This window comes from Trichomonas vaginalis, chromosome IV, assembly GCF_026262505.1.
Source record: "Trichomonas vaginalis G3 chromosome IV, whole genome shotgun sequence".
Taxonomy (NCBI): domain Eukaryota; phylum Parabasalia; order Trichomonadida; family Trichomonadidae; genus Trichomonas; species Trichomonas vaginalis.
Window position 1 is genome coordinate 26,058,160 of NC_067206.1, and position 27,707 is coordinate 26,085,866.

The 27,707-nt window shown below is 32.2% G+C and overlaps 13 protein-coding genes and 2 pseudogenes across 15 annotated transcripts, besides 11 other annotated features; 10 read left to right on the top strand and 5 right to left on the bottom strand.

The window, feature by feature from the left end:
- Positions 1-3,666: part of a mobile genetic element that runs on past the window's edge.
- Positions 2,806-2,987: a terminal%2Cinverted (terminal inverted repeat of Maverick-2 transposon ID:TVAGG3_0169910).
- Positions 2,988-3,421, bottom strand: TVAGG3_0170030 (uncharacterized protein; the record flags this gene model as incomplete). Its single annotated transcript, XM_001580167.2, has 1 exon — positions 2,988-3,421. A coding segment is annotated over one exon (434 nt), but the record flags the coding sequence as incomplete, so codon positions are not given.
- Positions 3,667-3,693: a terminal%2Cinverted (terminal inverted repeat of Mariner transposon ID:TVAGG3_0170040).
- Positions 3,667-4,958: a mobile genetic element.
- On the bottom strand, positions 3,735-4,862 carry TVAGG3_0170050 (Mariner transposase; the record flags this gene model as incomplete). Its single annotated transcript, XM_051225276.1, has 1 exon — positions 3,735-4,862. The coding sequence occupies one exon, from the start codon at positions 4,860-4,862 to the stop codon at positions 3,735-3,737; it is 1,128 nt and encodes a 375-aa protein (XP_051110262.1).
- A 2-nt stretch (positions 4,959-4,960) lies between the features above and the next one.
- On the bottom strand, positions 4,961-6,307 carry TVAGG3_0170060 (leucine-rich repeats (6 copies)-containing protein; the record flags this gene model as incomplete). The annotated part of the gene is made up of 1 exon (XM_001580168.2): positions 4,961-6,307. The coding sequence occupies one exon, from the start codon at positions 6,305-6,307 to the stop codon at positions 4,961-4,963; it is 1,347 nt and encodes a 448-aa protein (XP_001580218.2).
- A 262-nt stretch (positions 6,308-6,569) lies between these two features.
- Positions 6,570-6,597: a terminal%2Cinverted (terminal inverted repeat of Mariner transposon ID:TVAGG3_0170070).
- Positions 6,570-7,872: a mobile genetic element.
- Positions 6,666-7,792, top strand: TVAGG3_0170080 (annotated as a pseudogene). Its single transcript has one exon. A coding segment is annotated over exon 1 (1,127 nt).
- Positions 7,845-7,872: a terminal%2Cinverted (terminal inverted repeat of Mariner transposon ID:TVAGG3_0170070).
- A 641-nt stretch (positions 7,873-8,513) lies between these two features.
- On the top strand, positions 8,514-10,055 carry TVAGG3_0170090 (uncharacterized protein; the record flags this gene model as incomplete). Its single annotated transcript, XM_001580170.1, has 1 exon — positions 8,514-9,875. The coding sequence occupies one exon, from the start codon at positions 8,514-8,516 to the stop codon at positions 9,873-9,875; it is 1,362 nt and encodes a 453-aa protein (XP_001580220.1).
- Positions 10,056-10,473: 418 nt separating this feature from the next.
- Positions 10,474-10,936, top strand: TVAGG3_0170100 (uncharacterized protein; the record flags this gene model as incomplete). The annotated part of the gene is made up of 1 exon (XM_001580171.2): positions 10,483-10,908. One exon carries the CDS (start codon positions 10,483-10,485, stop codon positions 10,906-10,908), a length of 426 nt encoding a protein of 141 aa, XP_001580221.1.
- A 336-nt stretch (positions 10,937-11,272) lies between these two features.
- Positions 11,273-12,028, top strand: TVAGG3_0170110 (uncharacterized protein; the record flags this gene model as incomplete). The annotated part of the gene is made up of 1 exon (XM_001580172.1): positions 11,273-12,028. The coding sequence occupies one exon, from the start codon at positions 11,273-11,275 to the stop codon at positions 12,026-12,028; it is 756 nt and encodes a 251-aa protein (XP_001580222.1).
- A 314-nt stretch (positions 12,029-12,342) lies between these two features.
- TVAGG3_0170120 (Rab geranylgeranyltransferase protein) lies at positions 12,343-13,344 on the top strand (the record flags this gene model as incomplete). The annotated part of the gene is made up of 1 exon (XM_001580173.1): positions 12,346-13,329. One exon carries the CDS (start codon positions 12,346-12,348, stop codon positions 13,327-13,329), a length of 984 nt encoding a protein of 327 aa, XP_001580223.1.
- A 543-nt stretch (positions 13,345-13,887) lies between these two features.
- TVAGG3_0170130 (retrograde vesicle-mediated transport, Golgi to ER) lies at positions 13,888-15,584 on the top strand (the record flags this gene model as incomplete). The annotated part of the gene is made up of 1 exon (XM_001580174.1): positions 13,888-15,396. One exon carries the CDS (start codon positions 13,888-13,890, stop codon positions 15,394-15,396), a length of 1,509 nt encoding a protein of 502 aa, XP_001580224.1.
- An 803-nt stretch (positions 15,585-16,387) lies between these two features.
- Positions 16,388-16,907: a mobile genetic element.
- A 1,194-nt stretch (positions 16,908-18,101) lies between these two features.
- On the bottom strand, positions 18,102-18,317 carry TVAGG3_0170150 (annotated as a pseudogene). Its single transcript has one exon. A coding segment is annotated over exon 1 (216 nt).
- A 363-nt stretch (positions 18,318-18,680) lies between these two features.
- TVAGG3_0170160 (uncharacterized protein) lies at positions 18,681-20,027 on the top strand (the record flags this gene model as incomplete). Its single annotated transcript, XM_051225277.1, has 1 exon — positions 18,681-20,027. One exon carries the CDS (start codon positions 18,681-18,683, stop codon positions 20,025-20,027), a length of 1,347 nt encoding a protein of 448 aa, XP_051110263.1.
- Positions 20,028-20,177: 150 nt separating this feature from the next.
- Positions 20,178-22,503: a mobile genetic element.
- TVAGG3_0170180 (uncharacterized protein) lies at positions 20,991-21,815 on the top strand (the record flags this gene model as incomplete). The annotated part of the gene is made up of 1 exon (XM_051225278.1): positions 20,991-21,815. One exon carries the CDS (start codon positions 20,991-20,993, stop codon positions 21,813-21,815), a length of 825 nt encoding a protein of 274 aa, XP_051110264.1.
- Positions 22,504-23,136: 633 nt separating the features above from the next.
- Positions 23,137-24,733: a mobile genetic element.
- Positions 24,077-24,328, top strand: TVAGG3_0170200 (uncharacterized protein; the record flags this gene model as incomplete). Its single annotated transcript, XM_001288642.1, has 1 exon — positions 24,077-24,328. One exon carries the CDS (start codon positions 24,077-24,079, stop codon positions 24,326-24,328), a length of 252 nt encoding a protein of 83 aa, XP_001288643.1.
- Positions 24,734-25,705: 972 nt separating the features above from the next.
- On the top strand, positions 25,706-26,395 carry TVAGG3_0170220 (phage tail repeat-like family; the record flags this gene model as incomplete). Its single annotated transcript, XM_051225279.1, has 1 exon — positions 25,706-26,395. The coding sequence occupies one exon, from the start codon at positions 25,706-25,708 to the stop codon at positions 26,393-26,395; it is 690 nt and encodes a 229-aa protein (XP_051110265.1).
- Positions 25,706-27,707: part of a mobile genetic element that runs on past the window's edge.
- Positions 26,612-26,884, bottom strand: TVAGG3_0170240 (uncharacterized protein; the record flags this gene model as incomplete). The annotated part of the gene is made up of 1 exon (XM_051225280.1): positions 26,612-26,884. One exon carries the CDS (start codon positions 26,882-26,884, stop codon positions 26,612-26,614), a length of 273 nt encoding a protein of 90 aa, XP_051110266.1.

Consider the following 27,707-nt stretch of genomic DNA (forward strand, 5'->3'; position numbering starts at 1 on the left):
AAACAAAATTAAAACTTTAACCGATGTAAAATGAGCTTGTCAAAATCAGAGCGAGAGTCTATTATATTAAATGACGCAAGAGGAATACAACATCCTTTCTATTATGTAAGTCAGAGTAAAGATGGTAAAATATACGTAAGAAAAAGAAAGGTTCCATTAGCGAATGCAGAGAGTGACAACATTAAGGTGCATAGCACCGAGGGTGAAGCCCATATAAAACCTTCTATTCAAACTGAAAAGTCAATAGAACAGAAGAAAAGAAGCCAGATGTCTTTCAATAACGAACCAAGAGCTTATTGCAAAGTTCGTGAATTTCATTGAAAAACAAACCGAGTCAAAGAATCCTGACCCACCAGTGAAAGAAGTTGAGACAAAAGAGAATGTACAGTTCATTGAAAATGTCAAGAAACAACTTCCACCACGAATGCCAAGAAGAAGAGTGAGAATAATGAAGTAAATAGATATTTTTATCCGAAGTAAATACATGCAGAACGAACAGTTAAACGAATTTACTCCAGCAGAGCATATTCATCAGATTCGCTCATATTTCGATATCATAGACAATGCAGTTCAAATTGGTGACACTAATAGAAAATATTCTGACGCAAAGATTCCATCACAACCTGGAACTGCCTAAAGATAACACATGGTAACATTCAATCTCTCACCTCCTGGTGAAAATATGTTGGACCTTTACAATACATTCATTACGTATAAAATGGAAGGTCAATTTATTGCAGATAAAGAAATTGGTTCAGGTTCAATAAAACAAACCCACCAGGATTTTGGATTGGTTTCGATGACGCTTTCTATGCAGTTGCTGATATCAAATCCTTGCAAATGGTCGTATCGTATATTCTCAAGACAACGCAAGAGAAGAAGCATATATAACTTCAAACTCACAAACTACCGAACAAATAAAGAAAGTAGATGTTTTCTCAAAGACTCGACATGAAGATGTATGGAGTCATTCGGGAACATGCAGAACAGGACAAATTGTTAGTGGTCCAATTACAGCAGGAAAATCATTTGATTTTAAGCTTCGTTTAAGAATTCCTGTTAGAAGATTCCTTCCATTAGAAGCTATAAGATTTATTCCTGCATTTGCTGGTAACATTCAGCTTAAAGTAAAGTTCAGTAGCGACGCCTTACAATGCACATCTATATCTGTAAATGATATCATTGCTTTCAATCCAACTCTTAAAGTTGCATTTGCTTCAGATTCAAATCCACCGACAAATAAATTTGTTCCATGGAATGAACATTCACTATGATAACGAAGCAGTAGAAGCTAGTGGAACAGTTACTATTACAACTGTAACCCAGCAACTATTTCGAATAAAGATGGATTTTAATGAATGTTTCATTCATCCAAAGTCATTCTCTTTAGACCCTAACATTTATACAGAACTTGTAGAACATTATACAACGAGGCTTTATGTTTTCCTGTTAAAGTTATGGATTGGATTCCTATGGACGGTTCATTCTCAAAGAATACAGATAGTTCAAGTGCAACATTTACAGCAGCTTATACGCCTATTAATGTTAAAAGTATTTGGGCACTATTTAGAAAGAAAGACAACTATTATGTTAATTTTGAGAACCCTAAGTTTAAATATCTTCAGCTTTCCATGGGAGCTATGGAAATATGCCTGCAGAACCTGAAAAATCATATGGACCTGTATTTTATGAAATGGTTGCGAACGCTTGCAATACAAACAATGATATGATTGGATTTAATGAAGATTTTTTGAGGTCATTGGTGGATGATGGTAGTGTGGAACATAAATGGGATAGCTATGACAACACACATTTCTTATGTGGTTTTCCAACAGAAGTGGACTTTTGCTTCCAACAAGGTCAAACATCTACTGCTCCAATAACATACAAATTGTCTGTTAAAGGACCTATTGAACTAGCAACTGAAAACGTACCAAAGCCACTTATTGGATTTATGAGGGATTGTTGCTTTGCCATTCAGGTGCGTGCTAATGGCATCCCCATAATAAGATTAGATGACTATAACTTAGCCACGGACGACAGTGAGGAATAAAGGATGAACATTTATTTTTAAAGCTTATAAATGAGTTCTTCATCAAGCTCTCGCGAACCTTCACCATCTATGAAACAAACTTTACCAAACGATTATGGAGCACCTATTGAATATTTCTTACGAGCTGCACAATGGCAAAGAGCAGTCTCACCAAGGTTAGTGTTCCACCAGCTCCTGTCAAAAATAGCATTTGGTCAAGTCCTTATATAAAATATGGTCTCCCACTAGGTTTGCTAGCTACAGCAGGAGCAGTAATGATGTTGAAAAGAAATAAAGCAAATGTTATAAATAATACTGAAATAGCTGAAGTTAAACAAACTCCAACACCTTCGCCAAAACCACGCCTTCACAAGCAAAACCTTCAATAACTCCTGAACCTATGGAAGTACAAACTCCTGTTCAAAAGTCAACTCCTAAACCGACTCCAACATTTAAACAGAACCTACTCCTCAAATAAATCGTAAAACTCCTGCGTTTCCTTACTGAAAAAATAACGTTATTTTTATTTAATATTAAAATTTTTATTTGATTGAATGACGACTAAAGTCACTGAAGCAATGAAACAAAAGTTTTTGGTAGAATACATTAAATCAGGAACTATTCCAGAAGGTTTTTACATTCATACTATGAAGGATGGTAGAGTTCAGTTTAGAAAGATAAAGCAACCATTAGATAGAGAAGGTATATTAAGGAAGATTAAACTTCATGAGGACAACATTGCTGAACTTAAGAAGAAGTTAGAAGAGTTGGAGAAAGGAAGAGAGTTATAAAGCAATGAATTCAACAGGTTAGAAAACGTGTTAGAAAACGTGTTAGATCTAACATTCTAACATAAACATTATTTTTGCGCTATGTTTTCATACGTGTGAGGGTGGTGATATCATTAATTTTTAAGTTATTTTTAAATAAATGACAGAACAAAAAATAAGCATATCTACTCAACAGAATGAGACCCTTACTGACTATGTATTCGTTTAATGCTTGATGAAAACAATGGTACATATTATCGTATGGGTATACACAACGTCTGTTTCCATCGTCGTCGTATATGTAGAGCTCAAATCCAGTCCAACCTTCTTTTGTACAATATGTAGCTTTATTTAAGTATGCATTTATGTAGATAAGGCAATTTTCTTCATCGCTCCAGAAATAATTTTTGTTCTTTGTTGAAATAGTTTTCGTTCCTCTGCGACCATAAGGAATGTATGCAATGAACTTTGCGTCATAAGGGATTGTAATATATTCAGGGTTTCTTTCATCGTCAATGGGTCTGTCTTTGTTAAAATGCATGTTTCTCAGTTTTACTTGAGTTTTGAATAGTTCACGGAAACGTTCTGGGAAAGAGTCATAGTAAATGTAGTCGGACATTTCTTTGTAATGAAATAAAAAATTTAAAAAAAATAAAAATAAGGTTATTTTTTATTTAGTGAGGACGGTAGTGAATTCGTTAGTGAAGTCGTTTATGTGTCAGATGGTTTTGTAAATATTTAAGGTTAAGTTGGTGTTATGGTTGTGTTGTAAAATATACGTTACTGGTTTCGTAAAGTGTCAAAACCGCTAAGTGGTGTACGGAGGCGCGCAGTGCCACAGTACACGACTTAGGGATACTAACTAGGTGTGTTTAGCACAAACCTGAATACTGCGAATAGAAATAAACAAGTTACATATATATAAAGTTTATTTAAATATAATCACCATTGGATTCAATCACGCGTTCGCAGCGATCGATCCAGGCTTGAAAGACACGCTTTAAATCATCATGAGAAAATTGCTCAAATTGCTCTCTTACAAAATTTTCAAGATCATCTGGACTCGCGAATTCGCGTCCTTCAGCTCTCTTTTTTAGCGTGCCGAATAAATAAAAGTCAGAGGGTGCAATATCAGGTGAATAAATTGAGTTTGGAACAACTTTGACATTGTTTTCCACCAAGTAATTCATTACCTTATGACTTTTGTGAACTCTTGAATTATCAAAATGAATTGCAAACTTTTGTTTTTGTTGTTTGGATTTCTCAAACTCATCAGAATTGATAATTTGAGTAAGAACATTGTCAATTAGATACTGAGCATTCATCGTATTAGGTTTTTGAAGAATATCAATTGCGATGATGCCATTCACGCCCCAAAAAACCGACAACATCATCATTGGTGTGTCAATTTTTTTCTTCGGGAATGTTTGCGGATTTTCATCCTTCGGGATCCACATGATTTTGGCTTCTGTTGCATATTGAAACCAAGACTCGTCCCCTGTTACTAAAAAGCGAAACTTCTTGGATTGATACGCACCCAATATAGAGAGGAGCTCTTTCGAAGATTGGACTCTAGATTTTTTTTGAACTGAATTAAGGTTGTGCGGAACCCAACGTGTATACGCTAGTTTGTAGTTCAAATAATTGTGCAGATAATAACTGACTGTTGTACGTGGTATCTTTGTCATCTCCTCTATCCTTCTGAGTGATGCTCTTGGGTCTTCATCTAGCGCTTGAAGAATTGCTTTAATTTTTCTTTGATCCGGCGATTTTTTGTCAATTTTTATGATGGGCGCCTTTTTGTTCATGAAGTGATACATCCTAACATGATACGTTACAGTGGAATGGCTAGGAGCATCCATACCGAAGCATTTTACCAATGTCTCGTAGATTTTTTTACAGTCTTTGCATTTTTTTGCAAGAGCGAGGATGTTTTCTTTATGATTCATTAAAAAAATGAAAAAAATCCCGCCAAAATTTTCCGCGAAACCGCCTCTTGTCTCAAAATTCATTTTATATCCCAGCATGGCGCCAAAATACAACATACTCATCATATACATATATTCATATTTTTTATTATATATTTATAATCAGCATATATCTCCTTTAATAGTCTCATATAGAGCGCTGTGCTAAACGCACCTTTGGACACCCTATATTATCCGAAATCATCAACAACTAGTTTTGCAATTACCATTTTATTTTTGAGATATTCCTGGTTGCGCCGAATCTTATATGCACATATTAAAGCGGGGATTGCTATTACAATGATAACAGCAATTGGAATGGTAGTACATAATATTATTATAAGTTTTTTGTTATCCTTAGGGTAAATTTCGCAAAGATCGGTATTCACTTTGAATTTCATTCCGCCAAAAAGCCTTTTATTGTATTGAGATGAACACTCAACTGAATCACATGATAAGGCATTTTTAAGAAAATCTCCATCAACTGTGTCGTTCCCACAATAAACTATTTTAGAGATATGTGAATCAACGAATGAATTTTGTGAGATAGATTTGATATTAGGATAGATATAAATAGAAAGATTGTTACTTCGAACAAAGTTATTTGGAAGTGAAATAAAATTATCTTGATTTAATATGTTCAATTCATTCAAATCGACGAAGGTGTTGAGAGATGGAACTTCAGATATAAGCGAAGAATTAAATGTTATTTTATTAATTTTTGAATCGTTCAAATAATTTAATATTTGATAATTATTTGAATTAAAAACTAGTTCTGTAACATTATCGAGATTATTGAAGGCATCTTCAGCTATTGTAGCTTCAATTCTCATGTAGATAACGATTTTCTTTATATTTTTGCAAGAATAAAAAGCTTTCCATCCAATAAATCGAAGATTTTCTGGTAAGACAATTTCGTTTATACCGCAATAATAAAATGCTTGTTTCTCAACTATTTCTAATGAATTAAACATTCCAATTGCATTTAGTCTCATGCATTGGAAAAAAGCTGATTCATTGATTACTTTAAGTGAATTAGAAAATTTTATTAATTCTAATTTATCACAGAATTTGAAAGCGCCAATGCCAATATAAGTAAGAGTATTTGGGAAAACAACTAAAGCAAATGTACATCCGGTAAAAGCCCAGTCATTGATTTCTTTTATTTTAGTTTTTGGGAAGTTAAATGTGGTCAGAGCTTTGCACTGATAGAAAGCATTATTTCCTATTTTTTCTAGCGATGAATAATCACCTCCAACAGAAATTAAAGATATGCAATCGCTAAACGAATTATCAGATATTTCAATCAAATATGGATATAATAATATTGCTTCTAAGGAAGTGCAAAGATACGCGAAAGATTCAGGAATTACACTTAACAAATTTGGTGCTGCTATAGTTTTTAGTGAGCGGCATGAGGCAAAAACTCCTTTTGACAAACTTATATTGAATTCGCCAAAATCGACTTCCATTAAATTGGAGCAGTTTGAAAATGCGTATTCACCAACAAACTTCAATTTTGTATCAAATTTAGTCATTTGATGACTGAGTACTTTAACACCTGAGTAGCAGAATGAATATGCTCTGATTTCAACAATGTTTTGGAAATTAAATATTTCATATTTGGAACAGTTGTAGAATGCATAATCTTCAATGATTTCAACAAATTTTATATTGATAATATTAGTGAGATTTATGCAATTAAAAAATGTTTTTTGTTTAATAATCTTTATAGATGATGGTAATGTAATGTTTTGAAGATTGACGCAATTAAAGAACGAGGCTTGACCAATGTAAGTATAGGGTGTCCAAAGGTGCGTTTAGCACAGCGCTCTATATGAGACTATTAAAGGAGATATATGCTGATTATAAATATATAATAAAAAATATGAATATATGTATATGATGAGTATGTTGTATTTTGGCGCCATGCCGGGATATAAAATGAATTTTGAGACAAGAGGCGGTTTCGCGGGAAATTTTGGCGGGATTTTTTTCATTTTTTTAATGAATCATAAAGAAAACATCCTCGCTCTTGCAAAAAAATGCAAAGACTGTAAAAAAATCTACGAGACATTGGTAAAATGCTTCGGTATGGATGCTCCTAGCTATTCCACTGTAACGTATCATGTTAGGATGTATCACTTCATGAACAAAAAGGCGCCCATCATAAAAATTGACAAAAAATCGCCGGATCAAAGAAAAATTAAAGCAATTCTTCAAGCGCTAGATGAAGACCCAAGAGCATCACTCAGAAGGATAGAGGAGATGACAAAGATACCACGTACAACAGTCAGTTATTATCTGCACAATTATTTGAACTACAAACTAGCGTATACACGTTGGGTTCCGCACAACCTTAATTCAGTTCAAAAAAAATCTAGAGTCCAATCTTCGAAAGAGCTCCTCTCTATATTGGGTGCGTATCAATCCAAGAAGTTTCGCTTTTTAGTAACAGGGGACGAGTCTTGGTTTCAATATGCAACAGAAGCCAAAATCATGTGGATCCCGAAGGATGAAAATCCGCAAACATTCCCGAAGAAAAAATTGACACACCAATGATGATGTTGTCGGTTTTTTGGGGCGTGAATGGCATCATCGCAATTGATATTCTTCAAAAACCTAATACGATGAATGCTCAGTATCTAATTGACAATGTTCTTACTCAAATTATCAATTCTGATGAGTTTGAGAAATCCAAACAACAAAAACAAAAGTTTGCAATTCATTTTGATAATTCAAGAGTTCACAAAAGTCATAAGGTAATGAATTACTTGGTGGAAAACAATGTCAAAGTTGTTCCAAACTCAATTTATTCACCTGATATTGCACCCTCTGACTTTTATTTATTCGGCACGCTAAAAAAGAGAGCTGAAGGACGCGAATTCGCGAGTCCAGATGATCTTGAAAATTTTGTAAGAGAGCAATTTGAGCAATTTTCTCATGATGATTTAAAGCGTGTCTTTCAAGCCTGGATCGATCGCTGCGAACGCGTGATTGAATCCAATGGTGATTATATTTAAATAAACTTTATATATATGTAACTTGTTTATTTCTATTCGCAGTATTCAGGTTTGTGCTAAACACACCTTTGGACACCCTATATTATTGCTGTCGAATGTAACTTCAGTTAATTGAGTGCAAAATTGAAAACTTTCGTCTTCAAGACGTTCCAAATTAGCAGGAAATGAAAGTGTAGTAAGACTTGAACAATTTATGAATGCACCTTCACCAATAAATTTGAGTGAATTAGGAAATATAATTGTTGTGAGATTTAAACAACCAATAAAACTTTGTGTTTCGATTCGTTCTAAGTTTGATGAAAAGTTGAGATGTAAGAGATTAACGCAGTATGCAAATGATTGATTTCCAATGACACGGAGAGTTGATGGGAAAACAATTTCATTATAATTTTCACAATGTTCGTATTTTTCGTCTTCAATTTCAGTGACACCTTCTCCGATAACCAATGTATCTACATCATCACATTTTCTAGAATGCACAGGAATAAAAAGTATGAAACAAAACATTTTGAAAAAGTGACAATTCTTCTTTCTGAAAATAAATGAGATTTGCCAATATTACGAATATGTAAGCTGGCCGATTCTGGTTAATAACCGCTGGGAAACGTATCCCAAAACAAAATAAGACACTAAACTATTTGAGGTTATACAAACTCTTACTTTATTTTATCGGCATGCAGCGCCGATGAAATTCATTGAAAACGAAATGAAAAAAATTTTTATGGATGAAGATGAAGAAAGTATAAAAGATAAGCCAATTGAAGATGTTTTTGCACTTACAGAAGTTCCAACTGCTGCTTCACTACAAGATTATATTACTCCAGAAGTTTCACATCAAGCATATGATGATACGTTATATAGAATTACTCTGAGCTCGACAAATAAAGTAGAAGTGAATATTAGAATCATGCTTGAGAAATATCAAAAGAAGCTTGAACCTCTAATTCCAATTTTATTCAATGATGTTCATTCATTTTGTTTTGGACAGGATACATTTAATTTTACAATTAAGAATCTCGATATTTGGAAAAGTGTATACAATTTTATTTATGAATCTACCAGATCTCATATATTTTTTGATAAATTTATGGAACTTTTACCATATTGTTTATCTCATACAGTTCTCTTTGTATACTCTCATATAAATGAGGCAATTCAAGAGGAAAACAAGCAATTTAATAGACAAAATAAATTAATTTTAATTCCAGCGCGGGCAGATATTACATTACGTGTTGTTTATATATTTATGACAATAAAACCACTACGCAGTTTTGTTGAAAATCTTATGAATCGATTATTCGGCGAAGACGACGTGAAACATCCTGATCCGCCTCACGAAGAGGAAGAAGAGCATGTTTTATTACCGAAAGAAGATACGCAACATTTTGATGAGTACGCTCCACGTTCTAGTCATATTCGTTCTAGATTATCTTTGCATGGAACATCTCATGCGATGACTTCAACGAGATCTACGTCAACATTAGGACACACGATCACATTTCTTTATCCTCCTTATGATGATGACAGTAATTATGCAAAAACGACAGAAAATAGTGGCGCAAGATCTTATATCACGGCAGCTTTAAACAGAGACGTAGCTTCTAACCTTAGGGATGTTCTACATGATATAGCAATCAAGCAGGCTAAGCTTGCAAGGCATTCCCAAATAGAGCAAATGAATATCAAAACAAAGAAAGAAGCAGTCCTCAATTCCAATCAAAAGAACATGAATATTTTCATAGACCAGATGAATGACAATCAAAGACATGGAATTTATCATGAAGACCCTGCAATTACTCTTGAATTGACAAGTTTACAGGAAAGTAATAACCAAAAGAAAAATTCTTCTTTCTCAGCTCCTCCTGTTCGAGGAAGGAAAGCTCTTGACCAATTCGTCGACCACATATTAGTCAACAGTGAAGCAAAAGTTCGAAGAGAACAAATTGAAGAAACAACTTTGACTCCTGAGGTCAGATTCGAAGCAATCCAATACTTAACGAAGAGAACTCGAACCAAAGATGATGAAAAGGCTGCTGGGGAAAGTATTGCTGATAAAAAAGCTTTCGAAAAAATGTCGAAATAATATTATTCAAAAAAGGTCCAAATTATTAGAAATTGCATTACATATTAGAAATATATTCTATATTTTTCATATTCTGATTTGATTCTGAATTTGAAAAATTTTGAAATTATAATTTAAGAACTAAAGGTCCTTTTGATCATTTAGTTCTTCGATTTTTGTTTGTTTAAAATAATTTTTCTATGAAACAAAATATTTTTACTAATTTTTTATTCTTCGATAAAATTTTATTCATCGCATCCTATGTTTGTCTAAAGTTTTATCATGTATGCCATCGTTAATTTATATGGTAAGCTCAATCAATGAAATTGTAAAAAACGATGAGATTTTGTCTCATCTGTCCAGAAAATTTCACAAATGAATATAAAATATTGAGCTGTTGTTATCGTTCATTAGATTCCTTGAATATTGAGAAAAAATTAATGAGATCTCAAAAGCCCGGGAAAATTAGTAAAAATATTTTCCGCAATCTATTAGGGCAAATTCATTTTTATCAATAATAATATACGAATTCATGAAAATTAGCCCTTTATAAAATCATGCATTTTGGCGCGCAACCGCTAAAATTTTCTGAAAAAATTGATAAATCTTTGTTAGTGGAGAAAAAAGGATGAACAAAAACAGTCTTTTAGATGGTTTTGCATTTAACTCTTCTCCAGTTGCAGATAGAACCAACCCTGACTTAGACTTTAGCATTGGTTTTGATATGACATTCAGATCGAACGATTTACAGAATGAATTAGAATTTTCGAAGCTTACATTCCAACCAGATTACGATATGCCATCTAAAGGCTTCCTTGAACCGCCTGAAGAGCCAATTATTCAACAGACTCCTCAAATACCACAGCCTCCTATAAATACTACCATTAGACCTTCGACGCCGAAGTCAAAGCGGACGCCTATGGTATTCAAACCTTTTGCGTCCTTTGAGGCTACAGAAATTACTGTTCAACAACTAAAAAACGGATTATCTAATAGAGTAAGTTCATACATGACACGAGCACAATCTTTAGGTACATTACCTTATCCTATGTAATAAAATGTATTTATCTAGGTAGAGTTAATCTTTATCATTTTTAACCTTTATTATATGAAAAAACCTATTGAATGACAGGGGAACACCTGAACCAGCTCTATATACAATGTTTAAGCATGTTTATTCAATGATGAAATGCAAATTTCATCAAATTCTCTTTAAAAATATTGATTTTGCTTGATTTTCATTTTCATTCTTCTAATTTATGATACATGTTATAAGCTCAAAGTAAATTAAATGCCTAAATATAAGAAATTTACTTAGATAAATTTCATTGGGGGAATATTTTGAATGAAATTCATACCCCCTGAAATAGAAAGGGGAAGTTGTCAAACGGTTTTCGTACTTCACTCTTCTGTTTTTCATGACAAGGACCGAATTTGATGCTACACTTGCTGATTTAATCTCTGAGAATCAGTCCGAAATCAAGTATGAAATACCTTTGATTGATGATTTTCGAAGTGAGTCAGCAATTTCAACAGCAGATCTTTTTATCATAACAGGAAAGCCGCAATCATATAAGACTACATTAGCAGTTGATATTTTAAAGAAGTTAATCGAATATAATCCACAAAAAAACGCACTTTGGATAGATTGTGATCTAAAATTTCCAAAACATTTAATAAAGCATAGGGAAATTGACTTGCAACTACTTAAATACATAGCTTGTAAGTCAAGTGAAGATATTTTGTTCGCATTACAGAAAGTCGAATTTTATATTGACCATGACGACAATAATATAGTAGCAGTAGTCATAGATAGTCTTAATTCGTCATTCTGGATAGATTCTGCCTCATTTGCTAAGAAGAAAATCTTTTATCAAATGAAAAATACGATTGAACGAATAGTTTCGAAATTAGGAGTCACAGCAACTGTTATTTTACAAGACTTAGGTGATTTTACTATATGGACGCCAGCTCCTACTTGCAGTACACAAATGATTAAATGTGTAGCCACAGAAAATGGAAAAGGATTCATAACAACAGGAGAATTATGTGACCACTTCATTTTAGACAATAACCGTTGTTTTATTTGGGGCAAAAGAACTGTTGCTGCCCATGAAATGGAATTCAATCAGCAACAACAAACTCCTGAAGCTGATAATATCTCTGTTTTGTAGAACATTTATTGTTTTGTTTTGTTTATTAAATATATTAGTTGTTTGATATAAATATTCATAAAAATTTTCTGAAAATATGTTATACATTTCTCTATCTCTAGCATCCTTTAACACTGCACAATATAATACATCTAATGTTTCTACAGCTGAGCGATACTAACCAAAATATACATCAACTATTTAAAAACAATTAAGTCTAGGACTCATTGATTTTTAGAATTCTTTCATTTGGGAATTCCAAACTATTTTTGGTATTTAAACATGATTTTGGATTTTGTTTGGTGTCAATTTTTTCATTTAGTCACTTTTTTCAAAAAATGTCGAGTGAAGAAACAAAAAATTACCCGACTGAATTACTGCGTGAGAAGCATATTAGGTTCATTATCGCTCTTATGAAAAATAAAGAAATATACGAATACTGGATGACAATTGCAATTCGTACAAATAATTTTTATTGGGGAATTGGTGCTCTCTATTTAATGGGAGGCTTAGATAGAATCGACAAAGAAGAAGCAATTAGCTATATTCTTTCTTGCCAAGCACCAAATGGTGGCTTTGCAGGAAATACCGGACATGACCCACATATTCATCAAACTCTTTCTGCTATTCAAGCTTTGATCATGCTTGATGCTTACAATAGATTTGATCACGATAAGTTAGTTCAATGGATTGCTTCCCTTCAGCAACCAGATGGTTCATTCGCTGGTGATGAATGGGGAGAAACAGATACTCGTTTTTCATACTGTGCTATTGCTGCATTATCATTAATGGGCCGTTTGGATGCCATAAACTTGCAATCTGCCGTTGATTGGCTCAAGAAATGCCAGAATTTCGATGGTGGCTTCGGTCTTATGGAAGGCTGTGAGTCACATGCTGGTCAAGTCTTTACAGCCGTTGGAGCTCTTAAGATTGCTAACGCTCTTGACCAAATTGATACAGAAGCCCTCGGATTTTGGCTTTCAGAGCGTCAAGATCCATCAGGAGGTTTCAATGGTCGTCCAGAAAAATTACCAGATGTTTGCTATACATGGTGGGTTGGATCTCCACTCAAAATCTTAGGAAAAACTCATTGGGTTGAATATGAGAAGCTTCGTAAGTTTGTATTAAGTGCTCAAGATCCAGAAACAGGCGGTATTGCTGATAGACCAAGCAATATCCCCGATCCATTCCATACTTTCATTGGATGTGCTGGTTTATCTCTTTTCGGCTGGAAGGATGTTCCAGAAGTTGATCCAGCGTATGCTTTACCTAACGAAGTCCTTGTTCGCCACTTTGGTAAATTAGGTATTCCCTACGAATAAAATTTAATACTTCTATTTCTAATATATACACATTTTTCTAGAATACGAGCAAAAGCAGTATTTGAATGTTGTTACAACAAAAAAATATCAAAATAATTTTTTATTAGTCATAATGAAATCTAATGAAACATATCCTATTTTGTGTGCATGGTGCAGAGCCATGGATTCATCTTATTTTGTGCAATTCAAATCAATTTATAATTTTGAAAATATAAAAGCATATGTAAATGTATAGATCATGCGTTAGTATTTCATATCATTAAGTACATTTCTTATCAGATATAGAAATACACAAGATCTATTTCTGGATTCAGGTGGATTAATATTGAATAGTAAGGATCCAGGGTATTAATGTGTGAATGATGTGGTATTGTTCCTGATAAATACATGCATATCAAAGTTTTAATATTGAAATTTCTGATAAAGGATGGAATAACACTATGAAATTTATAGGAATGAATATGTAAAATGATGCTTAATTTATGGTATTAATATTGGCCTCTTATTTCTAAAATCAAAATCAGTGAGATCAAACCGTCAGATAATTTTTTTTTATAAATGATTCTTTCAGTTGCAATTATCAATCAAAACGGCAAGCCTCTTGTTGCTCGTCAGTTTTCTAAGGTCTCAAAAGCACAGATCTTGAACCAGCTTGGTGTTTTTCCAAAACTGCTCACAAAAACAAGTCAATCGTATGTTGAATCACAAAATATTCGCTATGTCTATCAAAATCTCGACAAATTATACTTCATATTAATTACAACAAAAGATTCGAATATTCTTGAAGATCTTGAGCTTCTTTCTATGCTTATTGATTTAACAAGAACAATTATACCAACAATCGATGAAACAACAGTTTTAAGTCATAACTTGGATTTGATTTTTGCATATGATGAAGTTATTTTCGATGGATATCGCCAGACAGTTTCAGTTAATGACGTTTCTGAATTTCTTCTTATGGACTCCAAAGAAGAACTTCAATACCTCGAAGAATTGCAAAAGAAGGAAGATGAGGCTAAGAAATTTGCCGCTGAAACTCAAAAGATTCTCGATAAACAAAAGAAAAGCAAAACATACAGTTCTGCAAGTTCTGTCAGCTATACACCTTCAGAGGCTGCTTCTCAGTCAGTTTCCTTCACTCAATTTACGTCATACGAGCCAGAAATCGACGTAGAAGATGAACCTACGAAATCTAGCTCAATACCGAACGTACCACGCAAACAAGCTTCTAATGTCAAGGGCATGACTCTTGGCAAGTCGAGATCCGCACGAGAGAAAGCTAAACAGGTTATTCTTGAAGAAGGATTGCATCCAACGTCAAGCAAGGCCGATGCTCCTGTTTCAGCACCTACGCCACTTATTACGGAAGGTTTACTATTTGAATTTGAAGAATCCTTCAGCGGAAGCCTTAATTACGAAAGTGATGGCAAATTCACCTGCTACGGCTACCTTTATGGTCTTGGCAGGAATGCAGGCAAGTACACTATCCAAGTTAACTGGGATAACAGCTTCACAGCTTACAAGAATCCGGTCAAGAATACGAAACAACTTTCCTTCGATAATACAAAGCCATCTTCGCAAAGAACAGAAATTGTGAAGTATATAAACACTAACTGCAGGAAAGAAAACCTTCCAATCGAACTTTTAGTTTGGCCAACAGATCCACAGTCATCTAAGAGCAAAGCGACACTACAATTACAGGTTTCGAAGAATAGTGATTCTACACAAAACGTCGGACAAGTCAAGATCCGTATAAAAGTTCTTGATCCGTCATCTGCAACGATAACTCTCGACCAAGACAGCGGAGAATACGAAGTTGAGGGTAATGAAGTTGTTTGGACTACGCCTGATATCAGTGAAGAGGATTCTTTCACTTTGGAAATCGCTGCAATGCAAACTGTTGCAGATTTCTTTGACATAGAGATTTTCTTCAATGCAGAGTGTTTGTATTCGAATATAGACATAACAAATGTCTTCAAGGAAGGTGAAGAAGATAACCCTGTTGAATACAAAGTAAATAAGAAATTCACATCTGGTGAAACTACTCACTTTATGATTAAATACTAAAGTTTATGGTTTATAAATATATTTCTTTTATAGTAGTATATGTGGAAGGGTTGTGTGACTTTTTTTGTTACGTCTATATATAGATGAAGGTATATTTTCACATCTTCTATATATAGATGATATAAAAATTTTTTCTTACGTTTTTTAAGTCATGAATTCGTAAGAAAGCGCGACATTATTAAATAAATTAGTAATAAATATTATATACTAAACACATTTTAAAATATATTTATTTATAAATCATTAAAAAATTAACATTAATTTTAAAATAATTTATTTTTTTATCTTTTATAAAAGAAGTTATATATAGATGATGTCAGATATTCCGCGATTAATTAAACATTGTTTAAATCCTGAATGGGTTAAACTTCAATTTAAAAATGAAGATTGTGAATTATTAAATGAATATGAAAGCCAAAATAAGCTAATGAGGTATAAATATAATGATAAAGAATATTTAATTTCATGGAATCAATGGAGTCATAATCAAAGACCTCATAAACGAGAAGAAGAAATTGAAAATAATGAAATGGAAATCATTGATGACATTAACGAGGATGGAATTCCTAAATTTTGTAGAAAAACCTTTAGAACTAAGTTAGGAGCATATAAACGTAGAGTATTAAATCCTGAATATCTTAAACATCAATTTAAAAAGGAAGACTGTGAATTATTAAACGCTAATAAATATGAAAATGCTAAATCAAAACTGAGATATAAATATATTGGAAGTGATAAAAGGTGTAAAGATAAAGATAAAGTTTATTCAGTTTCATATAATAACTGGCACACGTTAGGGATAAGAAAACATTTAGGAGATTATGGTAAAAGTTCCGAATTCTTCAAATCTAGTATGTACGAGAGAATAAAAGAAATTAGAAATATTATTTTCATGAATGAAAGATTCACTACCATAATGAAATAAAATAATTTTTAAAAAATAAACTTTAAAAATTCATGTCTTACATTTTTGAATATTTTATTTTTTTAAGGGAGGCTTCCGACCAGAAAGCTCTCTCAATTTTTTGTGATGTTTACACCAAAAGTGAGATTCGTTAAGCGTTTTTCTCGTTGAATATTGAGTTTCCCGGATTTTGAGTTATTCATAAAGCTCCTCTATATTATACCCTATCTACTGATATGATTATTTTTGAAAAATCTCTTAAATCGACCTGCATTGAATTTTTTAGGGAAAATTCGAAATTTTCTAGGCGTTTTCTGTAACGTTTTTTTACGGAATAAAATCCGAAAAATAATTTTTTGAAGAATCATTTGGGTAGAATACTTATCGAAAAATTATATTTATTATAATTTTGGTCGATAAAAATAAGCGGATTCAAAACTGGCAAAAACCCTTTCGGCAATTTGTGGACGATTCCGAACCCCCTCATTTTTGAAATTTAATAAGAAAAATAGAATCTTTATTAAATATAGATTTTTAAAAACTTGGTTATAAATTACGAAATTTTCTCACTTGGGCTAAAAAGTGACAATTTGGTCGGAAGCCACCCTTAATTCGTAAGAAATGAGTGAATCAAAATTCGTGACTGTAAATCAATTAATGAATAAACTTTCACCAATTCTCACCCAGGTTAAACAAGTAGACGTTTATTTTGATGATTACATACAAAGTTTATTTTATAAAGGTAAGTTTAATATTAAACCTATTGCTTTTGCATTTGATGGTAAATTAATCGAAAATTCAAAAATTTGGGAATTAATTCCGGATATTGAATTTATAACAAATATTAAGGATAAATGGTTTAAACAACAAAACCACCTCACTAAAGTTCTTTGTAGATTAATGATTAAAACTGAGGAAAAAGAATTTAACGGGTTTAAATATCATCCATGTAAAATTTTAGAACTTGGTAACGAAAAACTTCAGAAAAAATTAAACGCAAGACTATCAAAAGATAGAGTTGAAAGAGTAAATAAACTCGCTAAAGGTAATGGTAATGATGAAGAAGAATTTGATGAGTTCAACATTGAACTTTAAGAAACTAATGATTATTTGAATTTATGAAATCAATTATTTGATTCATTCTTTCTTCAATCTCTTCTATTCTTTTTGTTAAATCATCTATTTTCATTAATGAGGTGATTCTTGATTGAGGAATAGATTTCAAACTAACCACCCCCTTTATTTTTGAAATTTTGAATCCATCAACTTTAAACATTTTATTCAATTTACATGTTGTCAATTCTTCAAATAATTTTTTATTATTAGCATAATAGTCATTAAATTCTTCAACAGATGAAAAAATTTTTATTTCAGTAATTGGTTTAACAACGTTTATTTTTTGTTGAACATTTTCACTTTCATTTATTTCTTCCTCCTCTGTTTCATTTATTTTTAAAATCGGTTTCATTTATCATTAAATAAAAATTAGAATATAAGTGATGAAATATATTTTTTTAATTAATATTAAATCAGAAATGGCGGCAGGATTCTTTAAAAAATTATGGGATGGAATTAAGAAAGCTGCGGGTTGGGTTCATAAAAAGATTATTAAACCCATTGCAAACTTTTTGGCACCAGTAGCGAAAACGGCAGGAACTATCATAGGTGGAGTATTAGGTACTAAAGCAGGTAATCCGGCGATGGGAGCACAAGCAGGTAACGCGATTGGTGGAATAGCTGAAGGAATACTTAATAAAATAGGAGGTAGATAGTGGAAAAATAAATTATTTTAAAATTATTTTTATCTTAGTATCGGTTGTAGTCTTTGATAAACTTTTTCTCCTTTATTTAAAACTTCTCTTATTGGGGCAGCATTTGGTGTTATTGATTCAGCAACGTCACTAATTGCTTCTTTATTCTTAAATATCCAATTTGCTCCCTTCTTCAATGTTTCCCAAACTTTACTCGCTCCTCTTTTTACTTTATCCTACAGTTTCTTAAATATACCTGCAGCCATAGTTGATTATTTCATTAAAATTAAAAATTCATTTTCATCTTTTAATTTTGATTTTTTATTTATTAATAAATGACGACTAACTATTTGGTGCCAAACACTAAACCGATTAATGGAAATGTGTTTCATTCATTCGAAAAGATAAATGAAATATTCGCGAAGAATGACGGTAGAAGATATTATAGAGAACTTGAAAGTTCATGCTATGACTCTGATGCTCCATATTTTGATGATAAACAAACTCATTTAAGAATTACAAATCCGGCTCATGATGTGAACCAATTAGGTGACACATATATTAAACGCAAAGTTAAAGCAACTCTAGTTTCAAATAAAGCTTTCACATGTGATGCCGCTTTTAAATGCATGCGTTTATTCGTTGGTTACAAATCATCAAATCAAAGCTTTAAACAATTAGAAGTAGAAACCGAAAGAGGTGATGCCGGTTATCTTCAGATGGATTGCGCCCGCGAATCTTTTGCATTTGCAACATATAAACCAAAATCAGAAAGGAAAGTTAAAAAGTTTGTTCATTCGTTATATAATAATGTTCAAAAATATGATAACTCAGTATGTGGTAAATATATTGACCCTTCAGAAGTTTTCAAGAACGCAAATGAAGAAGTTGATATCACTTTTGATATGATTATTCCGGTAAATGATTTGTTAGCATTTCAGGCGTTCGATGATTATCCTAAATCATTTGGTGATATCATTCTTAAATATTATGTTTTCAGGGATACTTTAGTATTTTGTCAGGTTGACCCGTTAAGAGTTGCTGATTTACAAAATTACGTTTATGAAAAGATAACTGATGAAAATTATGAAAAGATTATGAATCATGTTTATAAATATGATCGCAAATTCCAACAAATCGGACTTCCTACCAAATTAATTACAAGCTTTGCCGCTACATCTGCTGAGGCAACAGTTGATGACGTTATTATTTCATGCACAAAGATGGAAGTTTTAGAGGATAAATGCATTACACCAGGATACGGTTTAATTGAAGAATCAGTTAAAGCAATACCACGTTTATTTAGTAAGGAAGATCCATTCATGATTCCAGCTCAACATATTGACGTTCGTTCACTAAATGGAGGTTGCATCACTCCTGAAGGTATTAGCTCAGATTTCTCATACGCTCTTCATAATGTTACAGATGTTGTGTTAACATTTCCGAAGAATGCAATGCAAAGAACGGTTTTAGAAAATCCAATGCTTCGAGGTCTTCAGGTCACTATAGATTCCAGAAACTTCCCCGATCAAGCGATGACAACAGTGGGTGACATATTCTTTACACATATGCTTCAAGCTTCTGATTTAGATGGAGTGAATGAATGCACAGAAGAATACGAGGACTCATTAACTAGACCACTGAATGCAGATGATGGCACGCCATTAGCTAGAACATGGAAAGACCAAACTTCATTCTTATGCACTATTCCAGTTCAACGTGATGGAGCGGGTATATTCTTTGATGGATTAGAAACTTTCAACTCACAAGTTACAGTACAAGTGAAAGCTTATCCAATCATTCAGGGTGAAAATGACACTTACTGTTCAAAGGTGACAAATCCTCCTCAGGTTTGGTTTACTAGGACTACATATTGGACATGGACACCGGACGAAGGTTTGAAATATCATCCAACAGGTACACCACCACAGTATAGAAGTTCATATGATGAAATATTGATGAATAGAAATGTTTAAAATTATAAATTTATTTTTGATTAAATGGATTTAAATTCATCCACCCCTTATGAAGAATTAGCGGGAGTATATAATACATACGTAGATGATATGATTAATGAAGCATTGAGTGATAATAGAAATGCTCTATCTAAGGAAAAATTAATGAAAATTCCATATTCTGAATGTTACTTAAATTCAATCACTGCAGCAATTGGTAAACAGAATAAAGGTAAAACATTAACGATATTAAAACAAATTATCATTATTGCTAACACTTCCCCCTATTCACATGTGTTAATTTATATCAACCGTTCAGGTTCACCTTCAGATGATACATTTGAATCTTTAAAGCATTTAATCAAATTCCAATTATTTATTTATCACAAGAAGAAGCAGAAGATTATTTAAAAAACTTTTTAATGTATAAAGAATTATATAATACAATCAAGAAGCAAGGATTAGAGGATAAAATTATTGATAAACAACGGGATGAATTATTTGAAACACTTTCTATTTCAAATTTTGATAGAGAATTTTTGCATTCACTCATTTTTCTAGATGATGCAGTGAAATCAAAACTAATAACAAATGAGAAATCATATTTTAATCAGTTATTAACTCAATGTCGACACATTAGTGTTCATTCTTTATGGCTGTTCAATATTTCAAAGCATTAAGCACAAACATTAAATCAAATCTATCAACACTTTTCATTTTCAGTGGGTTTAGTCGTCAACAGTTGAACGTTATGCTTTATCAAGTGAATTTACCAATGAGCATTAATGAACTTTACACACAATATCAGCAATTAGTGAACATGGAAAAATAATAGTTGATTTAAATAAAGGAAGTGTTAAATTTGATTAACTTTTTATAATTAATTTTTATTTTTTTTTATAATTAAACATGACAGAAATAGCAAATCTTCTACAGGTTCCATTAAAACAAGGAACAAACAAAAAGGGTGCATATAATAGAACTATGAAAGTTCCTGATGGAATGAAAGAATTAGTTCATATTGTTGCTGGTCTTCAAAAAGATGTTAAACAAATGAGAAACGTTTTAACATTACCAGAAGCTCAAGCATATGCCAAACGTCAAGGTCCAAATTGGGAAGCACACGAAGCAGACATTACGGGTCCAAATGGAAAACCTGATGGTATAAATGAAGTTTTCGTTACTGATGGTCAAGGTAATATTAAAGTCATAAATGGTTACAAATTAACTATAACTGATTATCCTAAACGTAAAGCATATAATGAACGTTATCCTATGCAATTTGATGAAAATGGAAAAGCTGTTAAACAATACATTGGAGAAGGTGAAAATGGTCCAATTAATTCATACCGTTATAATCCATATTCTTATTTCAATGAAGAATTAAATGCTATTGAAGAGGGACCGGATGGATTACCACGATATTCTAACCAGTTTGATGGTCAATATGCAAATATTAGACCTGAAATTTCAGCTAAGAAATTCTTTAAAGTTGCTTTATTCGATCCAGTTTTCGCAAATGTTAAAGATGAACTTAAACATCAATTCCAACCAATTATAGTAGCAAGAATTGCATCAGGTGCTTTATCTCAAGCATTCAAAGATTTAATTAAGAAACCATTATATCAGCAACGAGGTTTAACTTATGATTTAGTTAAGGAATTAGATAAAAGAAAATTTGAGAAATCAGATGATTATAAGAATGCAATTAATGAATATATTAGGTCTATTAATTACAATGAACCAGCTAAAAATCAACTTCAAGAACAAATACAGGGAATAATAGATTCAAAACTTCCAGCAAAATAAAAGTTTAAAATATTTTTTTTATTCGAATATAAATGAGAAGACGTTTCACTAGTCAAAAGAACACTAACGCAAAAGCAGAGATTACGGTTGGTTATAACGTAAATGATGATAAATCACGAATTATTCAAAATGTTAAAGTTAATGTTAGCCCTGAATTAACAAGGTCAGCAACTCAACCAAATTTATTAACTCGTGACTTACCGAAAAAGGGGAGGAGCAAAATAAAGAAGATGGAGACCCAATCATTTTATCTGAACCCGGTAAAGAACCTGTTGAAATTCCCACTTATCCAACATACCCCCCACCTCTTTCATCAAACATCGAGAACCCATATAAAATAGACATTAATTCTGAATTAATGAAAATTTACCGTGATATAATAATTAATAATTATGATTCAATAATAAATTTAATTGACCAATCTGGTTTAATTATTTTACCTTATGAATCATTAATTCACATTATCGCCATTCTTTGTGATGTTCAAGATTCAGACGTTAAGATTCAATTTTTCATAGATGATGAGGTTTCATGCTGCGGAACAGTTGCAAAAATAAATCCTATAAAGGATATTAGCACAATTAAGATATCAAAGAACGGAACAACAACTGAACTTCATTTAACATATAATGATATTTATAATAAAATAGTTGATGAATATAAAATATCACTTGAAAAATTCTTTGTTAAGGCTATTTAATATTCAAGCATTAACATTATCGAATAATAATCCTTTGAATCATAATCAATAATAATTGACCTTTCACCAGTTTCTATCGTTTGTTTTATTTCTTTTTGTTCCCCACTATCCGGATCGGTCATTGTAATTGTTTTTGTTATAGTATCAGCTTTATCTTTAACTTCAATCTTTTTTCCATCGGGATATTTAAACCAAAATTCCAAAAATTCGATATTGTCAATCTGTTCATATTTTAATCTATCAATTACATTTTTAATACCATCTGAAAATCTTATGAAATGGTCATTATATGGGTTTGATTGAACTAAATTTGAATGAAGTGAAATATAACCTGTTGATGAATATGACACTGACTCATATTTTCTGAAAACACTAAAATTTATAACATGAATGAATTTCTTATTCGTTGAATTTATGAATTCTTGAGGTAATCTTATTCTAGTTTTATTTATCATTGGAAAATAACGCTTTACCATATTTTTAATCGTAATAAAAATGTCAATTATCAATATTATTTCGAATAATAACTGTGAATTAAATTTAACAGTTAGCGGAATTTATAATGTTACTCTCGTTTCTGTGAGTGGTAAATTTAATCCCATTCTTTTAGACCCTTCATATTATAGATCCGTATTTTTCCCAAGTGAGCGGGGTATCTCCAATCCCAGCCCTATCGTCCTCCCAGTGTCAGTTTTCAATATAAAATCCAAATTTCTTTTGAAAATAAAAATTTCGAGAAATTTTTCTGATTTTTTTTCTTTGATTTCAATAATTCAAAATAAATTTGGGAGTAAAAAGACACTATTTAATGAAATTCATATGAGTGAATGTGGATAAATACTCTCAAAACATACAATTTATCTATTTTTTCTTTATATTATCAACTAATTAGTGATAATTTTTTTTGAATCAGATTTTTTTTCATTAAAAACATAATATATAACACAACAATGATGCACACATACGTATCTACACATCAAAATATAAAGCTTGTTTTGGTCTGGGCATCCCAACCCAAAATTCTTTAAAAATTGAATAAAATTGAATACTTGGGGCTGGGATGCCCATCCCAAAACCGAATTGAATTTTTTGAATTAAAGAATATATTTATGTATTTATAATATACATGTGATGTCTATAAAAAATACTAAATTCTAAAAAAAATTCAATTTATTCAAAACGTATACTAAGTGATCACTTCATTAGTAGGATCAGCAATCCTACTAAATGGTGAGAACGCCACTAACTAAAAAGGAGTCCTTGGAGCTCTTGATCTCTTGTCAGTAGAGTTCATAATGAGGCATGGCATCTACTGATTAGAGATCAGAGCAATCCTACCTTACCTTCAGGAGCTACAAAGCTCCTAATCGTTACGAGAGGGAGTCTTGGAGCTCCTGAAGCTCATCAGCAGAGGCTATTTACCATTTGGGCCTCTTCTGATGAAAGATGCGAAACACGTCTACGAACCAGGAGCTTCAAAGCTTCTAATCCTTACTAAAGGGAGCTTTGGAGCTCCTGAGTCTCCATCAACAGAGTCCCAGATGGTAAATGTCCTTTGCTGATGAAAGATGCGAAACACATCTACGAACCAGGAGCTCCAAAGCTCCTAATCCTTACGAAAGGGAGCTTTGGAGCTCCTGAAACTCCTTTTACTATAAAATATGACAGTTTTCTTCTGAGGTTCTCATCAAATCTAAGACTTCAGAAGAAAGCTGTCCTATCAATGTATACTTACACTCTCATGGACTACAAGTGTACAATTTTAAAGCAGAGATTATCCGAGGCCTCTCATCAAATGAGGGACCTCGGATAATCTCTACCTTAAGTAGTCAAATAACTTTTCTCACTATTTAGGAACAAAAGAACAAGAGTTGGAGTACTTTAAGGCAAGATTCTTCCGAAATCTCTCATCGAATGAGAGACTTCGGAAGGACCTTGCCAAATCCTTGAACGCCAATATCCTTGGAACTGAGCTAGAACCAGGGAGAAGTAGCATACTATAGAGCACGATGGTAATCTCGGAAATACTTATATCGCCCCAAGCACAATATTTAAGAAGTCTAACTCATATATACAAGAAGTCAGGCTGAATAGATATTGTGCATATGGTTTGCAGAACTCTCATGATATTTAAAATTCATGTTATCCCAAAAAAGGTGACACTTTGGGTGTATCGTCCATCCCAGGGATGCAAAAATCACATCACCTTGGATCTATACTTCATATTATATATCATTTATTAAAGATGACCTTGAAAAAACGTATGATATGTATATAAATAATGTGATAGCGAAATGGGATATTAACATGATTTTAAGTTATTTAAATGAATCATTTATCGTATGGTATGAAAAAAATTTTAAATCAAAACCCGATAAACTTTTTGAACTTGATGAAATAAATAACCTTATTAAATTCCCGCTGAAAATTAAATTTTGTACTCCTCATCTTCGTTCATTGTTGGGGATATTAAATTTTGAAAAAGATGTTGGGGATGTTTTGTATTCTGACACTGGTTCCAATTTCATTTTAATCAAATGTGATAAAGTTAATACCCCAATGAGATTTTCACATCAAACATTAGACCCTAACTCTTACCCATCAATACAAAACATTTTATCCATCAACTTAAACACATTTTCTTTATCATATCCGTTTCAATTATCCGGGAATTCATTTATTCTTCATTCAAAAGATTTATCAAATATTAAATTTAGAATAACTGACCTATTTGATTGTGATTTAGAATTTATGATGAAATATTATGGCAATTTCAAATAGAGAAAATAGCTGATGAGATAACGGATTAAATATTTATTTTTAAATCGTAATAAATGATTAAACAACAGCAACTTAAGGGCAAAGCGCCCAGGTCCTTCAGACCATTACATACGCCATATATGCATATAATTCAAAGACGGCAGAACAAACGCAAAGGTTGAAATATGGAGATTTGGAGATAGTATTGAAAAATGACCATTTCGAATTCGTTTGCAATGGTGGTGCAGTGATATCAAATATAAAAGAAATTTTATTTATGAATTCTAAAATTAAAGGTATAACGGATGATATAACATCAATTCCACCAGAAGAACAGAGATATTACGCATTAAATGCATTTCCTAAAGTTTTGAAGATTGGAAGATTTAATTTAAATGAGGAATTCATAGAAGGTTTCCTAAACGACATAATGAAGAAGGCGGATAAGGAATATGTGGATAGTGAATTAAATAAGAAGGCAAATTTGGTTTATGTTGATGAAAAAGATAATGAAATTAAAGAAAAGGTTGAATGGTATCATAAATGGACATCGGAGACTTTTAAAGTTAAAGCTGATACAGGATGGGTTTCAGAATGTTTAGACCTTAAAGCAGATAAAACTTATGTTGATGAAAATTATGCAAAGAAGTCGGAAGTAAATGATGTGATTACAAGCATGAAAAATGAAATACTTCAAACATTATATCCTGTTGGTTCTATTTATACGTCAATGAATTCAACAAATCCAGAAACAGTTTTAGGTTTTGGTACGTGGAAGCAGATTGTAGATAAATTCTTATACTGTGCTAGATATTCAAAGCAAACAGGAGGTTCGAAGAAAATTAAAGAAGCAAACCTTCCACCGCACACTCATACAGGAACTACAAACTTTTCTGGCGACCATAGCCACTCATTAAGAGACCACCCATTATACAACTCAGAATATAAAGCTGGCAATGATGTTTTATCTCCATCTTATAACAATGCAGCAAAAAAGATTTTTCGACCAACTGAACCGGGAGGAAATCATTCACACACTTTCACAACAAATCCAACAGGCTTGGGTAAAGATTACATGCCACCATTTGTGACTGTATTCGCATGGTACCGCGTTCAATGAATGAACTAAATATATTTTATGTCTGTAATTAATTAGGTAATGAAGTAATGGATACCCCACAAGCTCAAAATTTACCACGAATCATAACAAGGGAGGAAATGATAAAAATGATGCAAGAACGAATTAAAAACAACAAACCACGAAAACCGAGAAGATGCGGTTATGCAGTAATGATGGAAAGAAGAACCTAGAAGGGTTTGGGAAGAGGAATAAAAATTAAATTTGGATTGAGTTTAAAAATTCATCTTTATTAAATTCATCTCTTCCAATCAATTTATTTATTCTATTAAATTCTTTTATTTTTGCTTCACTCAGTTTAAGGATTGAACGGTAAGTTTCTAATTTTTCGATTATTTCTTTCCTCTCTTTATCGTTTTCAACCCCACCGCATTGCGGCTTCTTTTTGTAATAGCATATTTTTGATTTAATTTTGTTTAGTTTCTTTTTATATTCATTGTCTGGACTCTTGGCTGCTTCGTTGTCACTCATTTCTTACGAAATAAAAAAATTAAATATTATTTAAATATAATGGGGTAATAAAATAAATCGGAATTTCTATTAATTTATTGTCAACTTCAACTAATGCATTGCTGTTAATATATCTAACAAATTCAGCTATTGTGTCAAATCTTCGTCTTCTTTTTGTCATTGATTTATCAGTTTTTCCATAATCGAGATGAATCAAAACTTTATCCCCTTGTTTAAAATTCATGAGCCCCGAATTAATTTGTTCACGTTTAACATCATTCAACCTTTCCATTTGCTTTCTAATATATTCCCATTCTTTTGAAATATCATTTTTCATTTCCACGGGTTTCATGTTTATAGTTCTATGCCATGTATTATTGTAATAATATACTAACTGTTGTATGACGGAGTCATGATTTCCATCCCAGTATATCTGACCGTTAACCCCTAACGCATCTCTAAGAGTTCTCATTACCGCATCAACTATTTTATTATGAAACGTATATGGAGAGGATGAAAAGAAAAAATTAATTTGTGGGAAATAATGAGCCATAGCTGCCTGAAATCCTTTATCACCATCACCCCTGATATTATCTACTCTTTTCATGATCTAGTAAGTATTGTATAGCTCTTCTTGTTTCCTGTTCTGTTTTCCCTTTCACTGGAATGCAATATAAATATCTAGTGTTAATGTTAATGGCAAATAAATAAGTAACGTTTCCTTTTGAATATTCCAGATGATCGATTTCGTATGAATATGGATATGGAGCAAATGAGGGGCGACTAAATTTTTCCTTTAATGGTTGAATTTTTGGGTCAATTGGTTTATTTAATATCTTGAAAT